The following is a 13,890-nucleotide window of genomic DNA, read 5'->3' as shown; positions in this document are numbered from 1 at the left end:
ATGAATTATATATACATGAACAAGTTGAGACTAGATGAGCTGAAAAAGTGATATAAACTAAATTCAAAGTCTGTGCACTGTAACTTCAAAAATATGCATGTTACTTCAAATACTACAAGTGAGAGTCATGAACAATAATACAAGTTCATTGTTTCATTTATGGGGGAAACAAAGCAGCAAATATTACTTTACCTTGCTGACGTGTTGATCATTGAAACTATACCACTGCTCATCATTAAAAGATTTTATGCAGGCATAGTAATGGCCACCAGCAGCACTTCCTGAATGGACCATTACAGAAAAGAGCTCATACAGTAAAGAATTCTAGGAAAGAGAAAAAAAAAATCCAAGTAAGGAACAGAGAACTTGTAATACCTCATTCTGACAAACTGCACCTGTGTTATTTAAAAAACGTTTCTCAATTGTGTATAGTTACATGAAAAATAACTATGAAGCAATTGTGCATAGAGCTCTCTACAAGTACTATTCTGCATTATTATTAGTAGAATTACAGTAGCACCCAGAAGCCCCAACCAAGATCAGAGCCCCATTGTGCTAGGCGCTGTAAAAAACGCATAGAAAGAGACAGTCCCCACCCTCAAAGAGCCACTATCTAAAAAACAGGTAAGACAAAGGAAGTATTATCTTCATTTTACTAATGTGGAAGAGAGGAACTGAAAGATGAGTGACTTGTCCAAGGTCACAGAGCCAGTCTGAGTCCCAGTCAACTGCCTTAAAACCACAGGACCACCCTTCCTTCTTATACAGATGCCAAATATGAATGCAGATATAAAATATTAAATGTTATCCCCACCTTACTTACAATATTCTCCTTATCCAAAGAAAACAAAGAAAGCCTGCTGTAGAGTATGAACCTGGCATTAAAAATTAATAAAAATAATTTTCAGACAAAAAACTATCGGATGTTAAGGATAGGAAAGTTTCACTAACTCAAAGAAATAAATAATAATACGCAGGGCCGGCTCTAGGATTTTTCCGCCCCAAGCAAAAACAATTTTGGCCGCCCCCCGGTTTTTTTCTTACCCCACCCCCAGCCCCGCCTCAACTCCGCCCCTTCCCCAAATCCCCAGCCCTGCCTCCTCCCCCCAGGCTCTCAAGCCTAGGAGGGAGGGAGGGAGGGGGAGAAGCGGCACACGCGCCGCGGCCGCTCAGAGTCTCCCCCTCCCTCCCAGGCTCTCAAGCCTGGGAGGGAGGGTGAGCAGCAGCGTGCGAATCAGCTATTTCGCGTGCCGCGGCGCGCAAGCGGCATCAGCGGAGGTGAGCTAGGGCGGCCGGGGCACATTTTTAGGGGTGGCAGGGGCGGCATTCTGGCGCCGGCCATGCCGCCCCTAAAAATGTGCCGCCCCAAGCACCAGCTTGTTTTGCTGGTGCCTAGAGCCGGCCCTGATAATACGGTACAGTTTAAAAAATGTGAATAGTGCCAACCCAGGAAGTTAAGCTCAAATTAAATTTATAAACTCCACAAACATCTGAACGTACAAACATTCACAGTTAAGTTGACTCAACAACTTTAACTGTGCAGGCGTATTTCACCTTAACTATGGAAGCAACTGCCATCTCTCTAATATTTAGCATAGACAAGGCACTTATCTTCAATATAATTTACAAACTTTAATTCTCATAATACATTTGTGAGGCATTACTGTTCAAAACAATTTTCTTATGTCAGGTAGTTAATATTCACATTTTACACATGGGGAAATTAGGCAAGTCACCGTACCTATTTGTTTCACAGTCACGAACTATGTCAGAGCCGGGATTAAAATATTGAGGATGAGACCATTACACTACCATTCTTCTCTGTACACTTTCAACCAATGTGTAATGAAGGCCAAAAAGTAGTTTCCTTTTTTTTTTTTTTTTTGTATCTTTAAAACGTAATTCTGTGGTCTAAAATTTGGACTGGGGCATGGGGGGAAAAGAGTGGGGACCTCTACAGAACCAGAAACAAAAGTATCTGATTTAACTTTGTCATTAGTCCGAAGGCTCAAGTGTCTGAAGTAGAAAGAATTTATGTAGCATTTTCCATTCAAGGCTTTTCTTTTCACGAACATGAATTTATTAATCCCCAACTTCCTGCTGAGGTAGGGTAAACCTCTCCATTTTACATATGGGAACACAGAGGCACAGAAAGATTAAATTACTTGGTCAAAATGCAGAGTCATTGTCAAATCTAGGATTAGGTTATGGGTATTCTGACTTTCACTCCCTGCTCTAATCAAGTGACTGTTAACAAGCTCCTATTTCTCAACAGAGATTTACAGGATTCCCAAGACTGAGCTTGAACACTAGAACTCCAATGTCTAATTTATTATAGGGCCAGAATGTAGATATTACACTATTAAAAACAAACACTCTTTAAAGGGTTTATAAAGATTCAGTTCCAACCAATCCACGGCTTCCTAATGGGTCTAGACAGATACAAGCTACAGGCCATCTAAATTCCCTCTAAGATGCACAGCCGTGCAGCAGGCTATAAAGGGCCGCGCAGGTGCACTGCCACAGGGACCTGGAGAGAGGAGGGGGTGGAGAGGGGAGCAAGTTGGGGCGTGCAGGGCTGTCACGGGCCTTGGCCCCAGCCCGAGGGCTACTGCCAAAGGGGAGAGGCGCTTCAGCCCCAGCCCCGCTGCCAGCCGAGAGAGGGCTGGGGAGGGCCCCTCTGGGCCCAGCCGCGGGGGGGCGGCCGGGGGGGGGGGGGGTGGGGGGGGGGGGGGGGGGAAAGAGGAGAGTCCTCTGGCAGCAGCCCTGGGGCAGACTGCACCCCAAACCCCTCATCCCCAGCTCCACTCCAGACTCTGCATGGCCAGCCAGAGCCCTCCCCCGCCCCCCGCCCCCCCCCGCACTCCAACCCTCTGCACCAGCCCTGAGACCCCTCCCATACTCCGAACCCCTCGGCCCCACCCCCCCCCACACATCACCTTCATAATGGTGCACATAACAAAATTCATTCCACACATTGATATAAAAAAATTAGAGGTAACATTACAAGCCATGTTTCAGATTAGTTCACTGAATAAGGTCAGGGAAGCCTATCCTACAAGTAAGTATTAGTAACAACTTTTCCAAAGATTTCAGAGAAGACTTGTACCAGTAAAAGGCAATTAAGTTTTCCATCTTAGAGTCCTTGGTAATCACTAAACAACAGAAAGGGGGCACTGCTATCACGGAATGAGTTGCCATTGTAAAATGTATTTTGTGATCACTAATTCAAGATATTCAATAGCATATTAAATGCTTCTAATACCTTCTTCTTTTCTACATGGTCATTTCTGCAGGCCAAGAAATGGATAGCTATTTTCAGAGATCTGTATTATTACTGTATTACTGTACATATTACTGTATTTTCCTCAAGCTTTTCAACTCTTAGCAACTCAAAAAAACAGGACAAATTTGTGAGCCTGATAAAAGAAAAAAATTAAGCAATCATACAGCAATAAAAATTTATTTAAGACAAAAAAGCTATCTTTTCCATTTTTTCTGTATGGTGAAATCTCTTGGACTACTCAGACAAGATAGAGATATCTAATACACCTCTACCCTGATATAACACGAATTCGGATACAATACGGTAAAGCAGCGCTCCGGGGGGGGGGGGGGGGGCTGCGCACTCCGGCGGATCAAACCAAGTTCGATATAAAGCGGTTTCACCTATAACGCGATAAGATTTTTTGGCTCCCAAGGACAGCGTTATATTGAGGTAGAGGTGTACTTGTGGGTCAGGGTTTCACCTACAAGAATGAAGGGGAGTTGAACTTTCATCTTCATTTGTCACCTTTCCCCGAGTAAGGTTTGCAACCTCATGGTGGTACTGTAGTACTTCTAGAAAAACAGATTGTAGTGGTGGCCCATAATGCTCTCTTTCAATTATGGCTGACCAAAAGACTGACTTTTCCTTTTAGATGTCAATGTCAGTCTGCGTCACCAAAGTCTGCGTCAACAACACACTGCCTACCATAATGTACCCATCATGGGATGGCCTTCAATAAATTCTAGCCCTAACCATCTCATATCTTGACTACTACAACTTGGCTTTGACAAATGCAATCTTGCCTCCCTCAAGTCTATTCAAAACTCTGCTGCTAAGATAATCATCTTGACTTGTTGCTATGACATGAACCCCTTCTTCACATCTCTCCTCTTTCACTACATGAAATACATGCTACTTGTCTTTATCTCTGCTCTGCCAGATACATCAGTCTTCCTTGTCCATTAGCTGAATTTTTCTCTCAAGCACATTCTTGCTTCAACCCTCACCCCCAAAATGGGTAGGAAGAGCTCATAAAAATATGTAAAGCCACAACATTACCCTCATTCAAACACCTCTTTAAATTCACCTCTGCTTGGATAACTACAAAAACATTACAGAACAGCTAGACTACTAGCTAATAAAGCAGCTAGACTATTAGCTAGTGTAGTGTAACTACCGGTCATTATACAAAAGTAATAATTTTACTTGTCTTGTTCTTCCCATTTCCCGTTGATCCAGCTGCTATCACATTCTAATACTGCGAGCTCTTTAGAATTTATTACATTTATGTAAAGTCCCTAGGCATAAAGGCTCCAATCTTTAATTGGATCATTTAGTGCTACCTTTATATTTTTAATAAAGTAACTGAAGCATCCTGCCTACTCCAGCGATGTAGTACCTAGACAGAGTGAGGTGGTTTGCTAGGAGCACATTAACACTTGTACTGGCTTATTAGTTGGTTCTGGGCACAATTCAAGATGCAAGTGACAAAACAGAAGGCCTATAACTAGGTCAAGTCCACCTAAGTCCAAGTTTCATACATACGTCACATGGCATGTGCGCAAAGTAGGTGTAGCTGCATGCAGATAAATGAGCAAACTTACACTCTGATTGTGCATCCTGGAAGGCACTCAATATCTCCCAGGAGGCATGGAAGCTCCTGATAAGATCAAGCCCTTAATGGCCTGACTCACCCGTCTTAGCTAGTTTCACACAAGATCTCCATTTTCTCAAATTCATGTCAGTGATTAAAGAAAGTGATAATAAAGCTATTAATTCACAGACATATTGACCCTCCACACTCTGTCTTGGTCGAACGTCCTAATGGATCACAAAACATTTCAAAAGAAGGCCAGCGTTTTCCACTATTATGTTTTTGATACCAGACAAAGGATCTCAGATTCCCTTCCAGACAAACTCAATATTAATGGTACTTCGCTAGATATAAGAGTCCATGTAGCGCCGCAAGATAGTGCTGTGAACAAGGGGCAAGCTTGGGGAAAACCAGTATTTTAGTAGCTCTTTGTCTTAATGATACTTTATTAAAACAAGCCTCCATGAGAAACATGCTTGCAGTCAGGTGAAAACTAGTCAGCCATTTTAGGCATTCACATATGTGGCGGTTTCCAAGCTCCTATATGCTACAGGTAGAAGACAGCCTCTTCATGAATTTATTCTCCCAGGATACAACAACATATTTTATGCTGAAATATATGAGAGAGAACAAAATAGCTATAATCATTTTATGCTCCAAAAGTCTGAAGGTGCTGACTTGCACAGAGTGGAACCTGCCACAGACCGAGCAAAACTCTCTAGCCCTTTCTGTTAAATTGCAAGATATTTGCATAGTGTCAAGGGATTTGACAGTCTACCTCATCATGGAAGTGCTGCCCAGAAATAATAACTATCTTCTATTTTGCTTTCTGCCAGAACAAAGCAGGAAATCCATAGGATCTGGCCAGGTGAGTATTCCCTCAGAATGGGGAAATTCCCCAAGCCTTTTGTATTCTTTGCAACACCGCAGGCTTAAATATTAGAACAAGAGCAAAGAAATATGACTTTTTTAAAAACCACCATTTATCTGGACAACATACTAAAGTTGTACCCATATGTTTTGGTTTTGAAGTACCTTTTCAATGCCAACTTTTGAAATCCTCTCAGCACCACTATTGCTTTCAAGGCAGATTCCTTCATCAACACCATCATCATTAGAAAAATCATTGCTCATCTGATCACTGTGACAGCTGCCTTCATTCTCTGCTCCACTATCAGTGCAACTCTCAGTTTGGGGAGACTTCTTAAAAATAAACCATAAATGTTAGTTTATAAAGTAGATAAAAATGATAGTACACATACATGTAACAAGAGACAATGAATTATCAAAATAAATACTGTGCAATTCTATACTGCCTTCCACCTGCAAATTTCAAAGCGTTTTACAAATAATCCTCTGTGAAACAGGGTACAGTATTATCTATATTTTGCATATGGTAAATCTGAGGAAGAGGTTAAGTTTTGAAGACTGAAACAAATGTAACATTTTATGAATCTTCTGACTGCTAACTAAGTTACACCTCTACCTCGATATAACGCGACCCGATATAACACGAATTCAGATATAATGCGATAAAGCAGTGCTCCGGGGGGGGGGGGGGGGCTGCTCACTCCGGCGGATCAAAACAAGTTCGATATAACGCGGTTTCACCTATAATGCGGTAAGATTTTTTGGCTCCCGAGGACAGCGTTATATAGAGGTAGAGGTGTATGTAGATGTAGGGTACCAACAACATTCCAATGGATTCCAGGAGAAAAGTCTCCCAAAATGTATTTGTCTTTTGATATTAAAATTAGCTAGATATCCCCGACACGTCTATTTTAGGATTATGTCCATGGAGCTACTTTTTCTTGAACAGAAGTCGTATAGATGCAGTATGAAGATTTTTGAGAGTTCTGTAATACTTAAAACAAAATTAAAAATACATAAATGGAAAGTTTGTCTTGCTTGTTTTTCCAGTGAAGCATGCCTACTAATCCTAAACCAGCTGACAGCAACAGTCTTTTGATCTCAAAGTCACTGTTCTCACAAAGCAATCCTTAAGCTTAGACACATTAGTTTTGCATTTCAAGATTCCAATATGCAACATTTTACCCTTTTTACTAGTGAAAATTAAGCCTGGGTGTCCTTCACAGTGGGTGCAATGAAACAGATTTCAATTCTGTCCTCTTTTAAAGTTAACTTTAAGCACTTTATATCCAGCTTACTCTGTAAAAATATGGTGAAGAAGTGAGAAGAGAACAGATATTCTGAGAAATATCTAAGATATATAGTACTCACATGCCCATGAAAGTGCCTCTGAAGAGGCCCTTTGCTGTACATTTCTCCCAGCCCAAAGGCCATGTATCAAAGCCACCATCTTTCTAGGTGAGGAGGAGGCGGCTTTCATGACCACCAAACCAAATTCTTACTGTTTAGAAATGCACCATTCACTTTCCAGAGAATGAATTATACTCAGTGTCAGTTCACTGTTCTCAGCTTCTAACAAGATGGAGGAAGAAATATACCAGCACTGGAAATTAAACCCAGGCACCTTACATAACAGTATAGAGCACTGTCAGAAGCCCCCTCTTGTAAATTAATTTTAACTCCAAACCTTCACAGAAAAAGAAATATGGGATGAGATTTTTGACACTAAGTGCCCAAAGTTGTTCCTAAATCCTGATTAAGGTATCTAAAAAAGGGGTCTGATTTTCAAAAGTGTTGAGCACTCAGTAATTTCAACTGAAGTCAAGGTGAACTGTTGGTATTCAGAACTTTTGAAAATCAGGAAACTTTTTCTGATGCCTTAATAAGAATTTAGGAACCCTAACAGGCATGTGTTTTCAAAATATTGGCCATGATGTTTTCCCTAATGCAGTGGTTTCCAACCTGTGGTTCGTGGACCCCTGGGCGTCCGCAGACTATGTCTAAGATTTCCAAAGGGGTCCGCGAACCACAGGTTGGAAACCACTGCCCTAGTGACACTAGATTTTAAGAGATGCTAGAGAAAGATTGTTCTCAGAAAGACTATACACTGGTCTTTACCTCATCTTCAACATCAATGAATGTGCTCATGTCTAGCTCTTCAGGAAAAGTCATGCGATCATTAAGTTTAATCCTGTGCATAGTGGTGTAATCAAAGTCAAACCTCTTCAACTGTAAAGTCAGCAGATATGGAAAATGCAGAAACCGCAAGCCCTAAACAAAAACACAATATCCAATGGGCAAAATTATGTTACATATATAGATAAACACTAACCAATGTAATGTTACCCAAATGGTATGTATTTACCTTCCTTGCATCACATTTCTTCTTGCAGCGTTCGCAGAAATATTGATTAGGGCCATCAAGGATCTCAGGCTGAATGAACGCATGCAACGCTTCTTCCTAATAAAAAAAGATGTTACCTGCTTTTTAAGAATGTTTACTTTTATGTACGTGATTTAGAACATTATATTTATGCTTAGATTGCAAATACAGAATACAATGGTTGCAATATGAAGTATTCACAAATTCAAAAGCAATTTGAATTACAGAAGTCTAGAAGAATGATACAAAAACCCCAAAGAAACAAAGATCAGGAAAACATCAAGTGAAGCCAACCTTTCTGCCCTGCCCCACGGTAAGCAGTCAAATCATGAACGACAATACATTACTATTAATTATATTTCATTCAGCCATTTGATGGGTCCATCATGTCCTGGTTTTGCACACAATCTAAAATGAAATATATCCCTGTTATCTTGCACATCACATGTAGTCACTTCTGTTCAATCAGTTGTTGCATAATTGATCTTATTCCTTACTTTGCTTTAGTTAGCCATCAGCCCCACGTCCTTATCCCACAATTTACAAATGGCTTTCTCCCTTCAGGGACAATACTTTCTCCCATCACATGTCACATTATTCCAAGCACAAACAGAAGAAAGAGAGCAATTATTTAGTTCCTCAATGTCTGTTTTGTAGGTGGCTGTCTCTCAATCTGCCAGGGGATGCTAATGCTGCTTTAGAATAAGTCAGTCATTTTTTCTCCCATCTAAAACAAATATTGAATCTCTACTCCCAGTGCAATGAGAAACACAATTGTCATCTTCCAGGGATACATTCTACTTATTAGCACAAACCACATGTGGTTGTAAACCAAAAATAGTCATGAGTCAGCTCCAATAGCTACAAGGGAAATGTTTCTAATCCTCCTTTAAATAAGAGTTATAGTGATTTCCATCTATCTTCTCAGTATAGCCGGGAAGTTAAAACATAATTAGCTAATAATTTTTCTTCTCTTTTCAACAAGTGTTATAGAGGGTATAAATTGTGCATACCAGTAACGAAATCTGTGAGGACAAAATCTGCTTTAAAAAAAAAAATCAATTAATTTTAAAGCAGTTCAATGAAGAATCTTATCCAGAGTTACTAATGGTTAAAACCTTTACCCAGTTAGCGTGAAAGCTGAGAGACTGGGTTTATGAACTACAGATGATACTCCGGAGTTATCTGCTCACCTGCAGATATCTCTGCAATCTAAAACAGAAATACCATTGGCATGCTGAGGTACTTACTTTAAAGAGAAGAGGATCAAATAAAAATCATAATGATGCTTTGAAAATCATTGTCTCATGATGGAACATAGTTGTTCCCTGAAGTCCGAATAAATAAGAGGGGGCTTAGTTGGGCAGAACAGACTCACCAATTGCAAAATGGCTGGTACAGAGCTTATAAGACTACTATCTAAATCATGTTGTTTGATGGATCCCATTTTGGGAAGAGGTCAAGGATATGGGAAGGTCTTCAAAAAGCCTCCAATTCATCCCTTCTCCCTCCATTTCTTTTCTGAGAACTCAGGGAAGCACTAAGAACAAATAACAAAACAAAAGGTTTTATAGCCCTGCTTTTTCCATATGAACAAAAGTTTTGTTATTATTGTAAGAGATGAGAGACTCTTTACAAAAGGACTGTTCTCCAGACCACAATGTCTCACCAATGAGAAATGTGCCAAATTTCACAGAGAGATTGCACAGAGAAAGTTAGTTATCACCATCCTTCACTATTTTTGTACGCAAATAGAAAAAGGAAAAAAATAAATCACTTCTTAACAACCCTAAAAGATAATCACAACTCTGAAGCAGGAAGGGTCTTTAAACATGTCAAAACTTTTTAGTGAGCCAAAAGTAAACTCTCTATATATTTACTTCCTAAATACTGCAGAGTACCTTTAATCTAAAGGCAAAATGTTAACAGATTGGGAGATTATTTACTAAATGCAGGAAGTTATATTAAAAATATAGCAGATAAAAATCAGTAGGTGGTAAATAAATTGTAAGTCTTCATTTAAAAAGGCATTGCTGTGTTTTGACAGTGGGGTTTTTGGACTGGCTAACAATTTAACAATTCAGAACAAATTAAATGAAAGCAAAACAAGTCAACAACCAGCATGTCGAATACCAAACTTAGAAGACAACAAAAACATGGCCTATAGAGGTACTGCTTATGGAATAAATGCAAGCCAGGAATCTTACCAAATCTCTCCATAAGCTACTACAAATCTTTCTCTGGTACTAATTATTTTATTCCAATAATTGCTGTTTGTTACATAGGAGCCAAGCAACAGTCTCTATAAAAATATATTCACAATATAAAAGAAAAATGTTGCAATTCATTCCTCAACAAACGAATGACATGTGAATGATGAACATAAGTGGTTATGTAAAGTTTACGTAGACTCGGTACGATGTGCAAGTCAACAAGGAACCATACTAGAATATATTTGTGTTATGGAGAAAACAGGTAATGCTCCTATGGACCTCCAAAAGTTGAATGAAATATCATGAGCAGTAATGTATTCTTGTTAATGATTTCATTGCTTACCACAGGAATAGATAGTGAGATGCACTTTGACCTATGGTTTACTGGAATTATTTTAAAACTTCACTATTATTATATATATCATGTTTCCAACTTGTATCATATATGTAAGCACTGTTGATGCACTGTATGTATAATATACTAAGTTTTCCATCTCTCCTCCAATTTTCCACTGCGTAGTCTTTATATCAAAGTTACCTTTGATGATTAGTATAAAATCTTCTCTACTCCAGTTATTATTGTATTGACCAGTCTCCTCTCTTATTCGGTTATAATTCACTAACTCAACAAAATTAACTATTGGTATAACGTTGTTTCTGTGTGGTTCACTGCGTGAGTGGCATCATAGGACCCCTACTTTCAGTAACTGTACTTTTAGAGCAAGACAATTTATCCACGAGGAAATATTATCTAACCTGGTAGCTATTACATTTTAAACATTAAAAAAATTGATACCACACACACCATAAGTTAATATATCAAGAAAACCAAAATATTTTAAAGTTTTCAAGTAGTCTATTTTATCCCAAGCTATCACTATTTGTTCTTTTATGGTGCTGAATATCATAGTACTTTACACATTAACATATTGTAATAAAAATATGTCCAATCTCATCATTGCCTGAGATAGAAAGGCACTTTGAAATAAGCTTCCATTTTTAACAAAATGTCATTATGGTATATCTACTACATCTGATAGCCACTGATTTGAGATTACTGTAAATATTTGTTTAGCTCTATGAATATGAGAAGTAGAATTTTTATAAACAGTTAAATGAGCTACAAATATAAATCTGAGGGGAAAGCCAGTCAGTGTATATAGGTATGATTTCATTAATCTAAAAATCAATAAAAAGTCCATGTGGCTAATTAATGTCCCAAATTACACAAGCAACTAAAAAAAACAAGAGTTTGCTAACCTAAAGATATAATGGAAAGCAAACTGGAAAGCTCAGAGGATGGGTAATGGGATACTTATCCTTTTATCAAGCCAGGTCAGTAATGGCAATGTCATTAAAACTGGATAGCTGTTTATGCTTATATAAAATGAGATGATGGGCTGAATACATCTTCTTTAGACAGATGCTGACATCACAAGATCCTTGTTTTCAGTCTCTAAAGAGGAGTCAAGATCCAAAAGCGCTCAACTCCTACAACTCCCACTAAAACCAAAGGATGCTCAATACCTCTCAAGACTAGGTCTGCTGGGAAAGCAGTATGGAGAATCTTTATCTAATGCCCTACTCCTAGTGTGCCACCTCTAGGGCTGAGACAATAGTTCAGCCTCAATACCAAATCTTCTTTTGCCTCCTCTATACCAGTGTTTCTCAACCTTTTTGTACTGGCAACCCCCTTTGGACTTAAAACAATTATGACACACCCCCCCACTACAAAAAATTCTGACCTCCTATCTTAAGCGGGAGGCTTCAAGGCTGAAACAGGTAAATTAGCTTTGCAGGGGACCCCTGTGGCGTGGGGCCCCAGGCAACTGCCCTGCTTCCTAGCCTTTAACGCCAGCCCTGCTAAACCCATCCTGCAACCCCCAGGTTGAGAACACAGTTCTATACTGTTCTATTGATAGCCAGATAATTTCACTGTCTAATGCTGTTGTCCATATAGCCATTTGCATGAACAGAAAATATACGTCTAAACTTGAATATTCTAATATAGGCGACTTTATGTTTTCCATTGTCTGTCTATAATTTTTTTCAGGATCTAAATCACAAGTCAGATAACCATCAGGCCTATATCGCAACACAACTAGTTACTGAGGTCTCAGATCTATGTAAATTCTTTATAAATTATATGTATATGCTTTTTCTAAAATTAAGCCCTTGAACAAAGCAAAGTTATTAAATTGATTTAGATGGCCTTGGAGTGTATGCTAGCAAAGCCCTAGTCCCCTGGACATGCATTAATAATGTAAAGCTATACTACATGAAATGAACCAAAGAAAGAAAAAAATAAATCAGAAAAGTCAATAAGGTTTCTTCAAACTGCAAACCTTAAGGACAATATCAAATTGAAGACAGAAAATTTAGAATAGTTTTAAGTTCTATTTTGATTAGAAAAAAAAAAAAAAAGGAAGTGTAATTATTCATAACTCTTGGAAGTTCTCCAATATTCTGTTTCACAAAAATTTCACACACAAAATTTCATATTTAAACTTTTTATGTAGTATACTATAGCAAACAGTGGCATAATAAACTTTATTTGACATACTATATAATAACCTTACTTATATCTTGTACATCTATTATCTCTCTTTCAAAAGTAATGGAAAATCACTTACCTCTAACTAGAGTTCTTTGAAGGTAGTATCCTCCTTAGATCCCCTATCTTGGGTAGTGTCGCCTGCTGCAAGTTCCCTCAGGAGCTGACTAGCAAGGTCTAAAAAGTTTTACATTCCCTTCCACAAGCCCTATTAGCGCATGTGTGAACCTTTTTGTATCTCTCTCTCTCATTGCCTTTTTACCTAAACCTACTGAACCATCATCATCTGTGGATCAATGGAGGATACTACCTTCAGAGAATTCCATTTAGAAACAGGCGATTTTTCCCTTCTCCAAAAGCCAGTATCCTCCATATCTCCCCACTGTTGAAGACTACAAAGCTAAAACAACATCTGCTACAGACAAGACAAATACAGGGAGGAGAATCAACTGCATAGTCAAAGTACGCATAATTATAAAATAGCTCAAATAAATGGAGCGTAAACACAAACTGCAACCATGTAACTACCTCAACACAAAAGCTTTAAACTAGTTTGTCTCATCGCCTAATTGATACTGATATTTAGCAAATGCTGTGAAATATCAACTGTAATTTAAACTAATCTGAATATTTATCATTAAGTACTTAAGTGTTGAAGCTTCCTGTATATTTGTTTTTATATATAAAGACACAAATATTTTAATTTTCCATAATATTCTGTAGCTGACTTCTTCCCTATCAAAGAAAATAATTCTAGAATATCATAGAATCATAAAATATCAGGGTTGGAAGGGACCTCAGGAGGTCATCTAGTCCAACCCCCTGCTCAAAGCAGGACCAATCCCCAACTAAATAATTTGAGACTTAAGGACGCCACTCAAAAGAAGAGTCAGTGATTAATGGAATTATTAAAAATTGTGTGTATATATATATATATATATATATATATATATATATATACACACATACACATACACATACATACACATACACACACACACACACACT

The 13,890-nt window shown here is 38.6% G+C and overlaps 1 protein-coding gene across 2 annotated transcripts in view; it reads right to left on the bottom strand.

Moving 5' to 3' along the window:
• The window catches only part of USP47 (ubiquitin specific peptidase 47), a 98,273-nt gene that overhangs the window by 48,681 nt on the left and 35,702 nt on the right, over window positions 1-13,890 (bottom strand). For both annotated transcript variants that reach the window (XM_024196030.1, XM_024196040.1), the window contains 4 exons: window positions 8,098-8,193; window positions 7,851-8,003; window positions 5,898-6,065; window positions 193-324 (listed from right to left, as the gene is read on the bottom strand). In XM_024196030.1, coding sequence (XP_024051798.1) covers window positions 193-324; window positions 5,898-6,065; window positions 7,851-8,003; window positions 8,098-8,193 — 549 coding nt within the window. The remainder of the gene's footprint in view (window positions 1-192; window positions 325-5,897; window positions 6,066-7,850; window positions 8,004-8,097; window positions 8,194-13,890) is intronic.

Source organism: Terrapene carolina, unplaced genomic scaffold (genome assembly GCF_002925995.2).
Source record: "Terrapene carolina triunguis isolate 2854851 unplaced genomic scaffold, T_m_triunguis-2.0 Scaffold96, whole genome shotgun sequence".
NCBI lineage: Eukaryota > Metazoa > Chordata > Testudines > Emydidae > Terrapene > Terrapene triunguis.
This window is presented reverse-complemented; position numbering and strand designations above follow the sequence as displayed.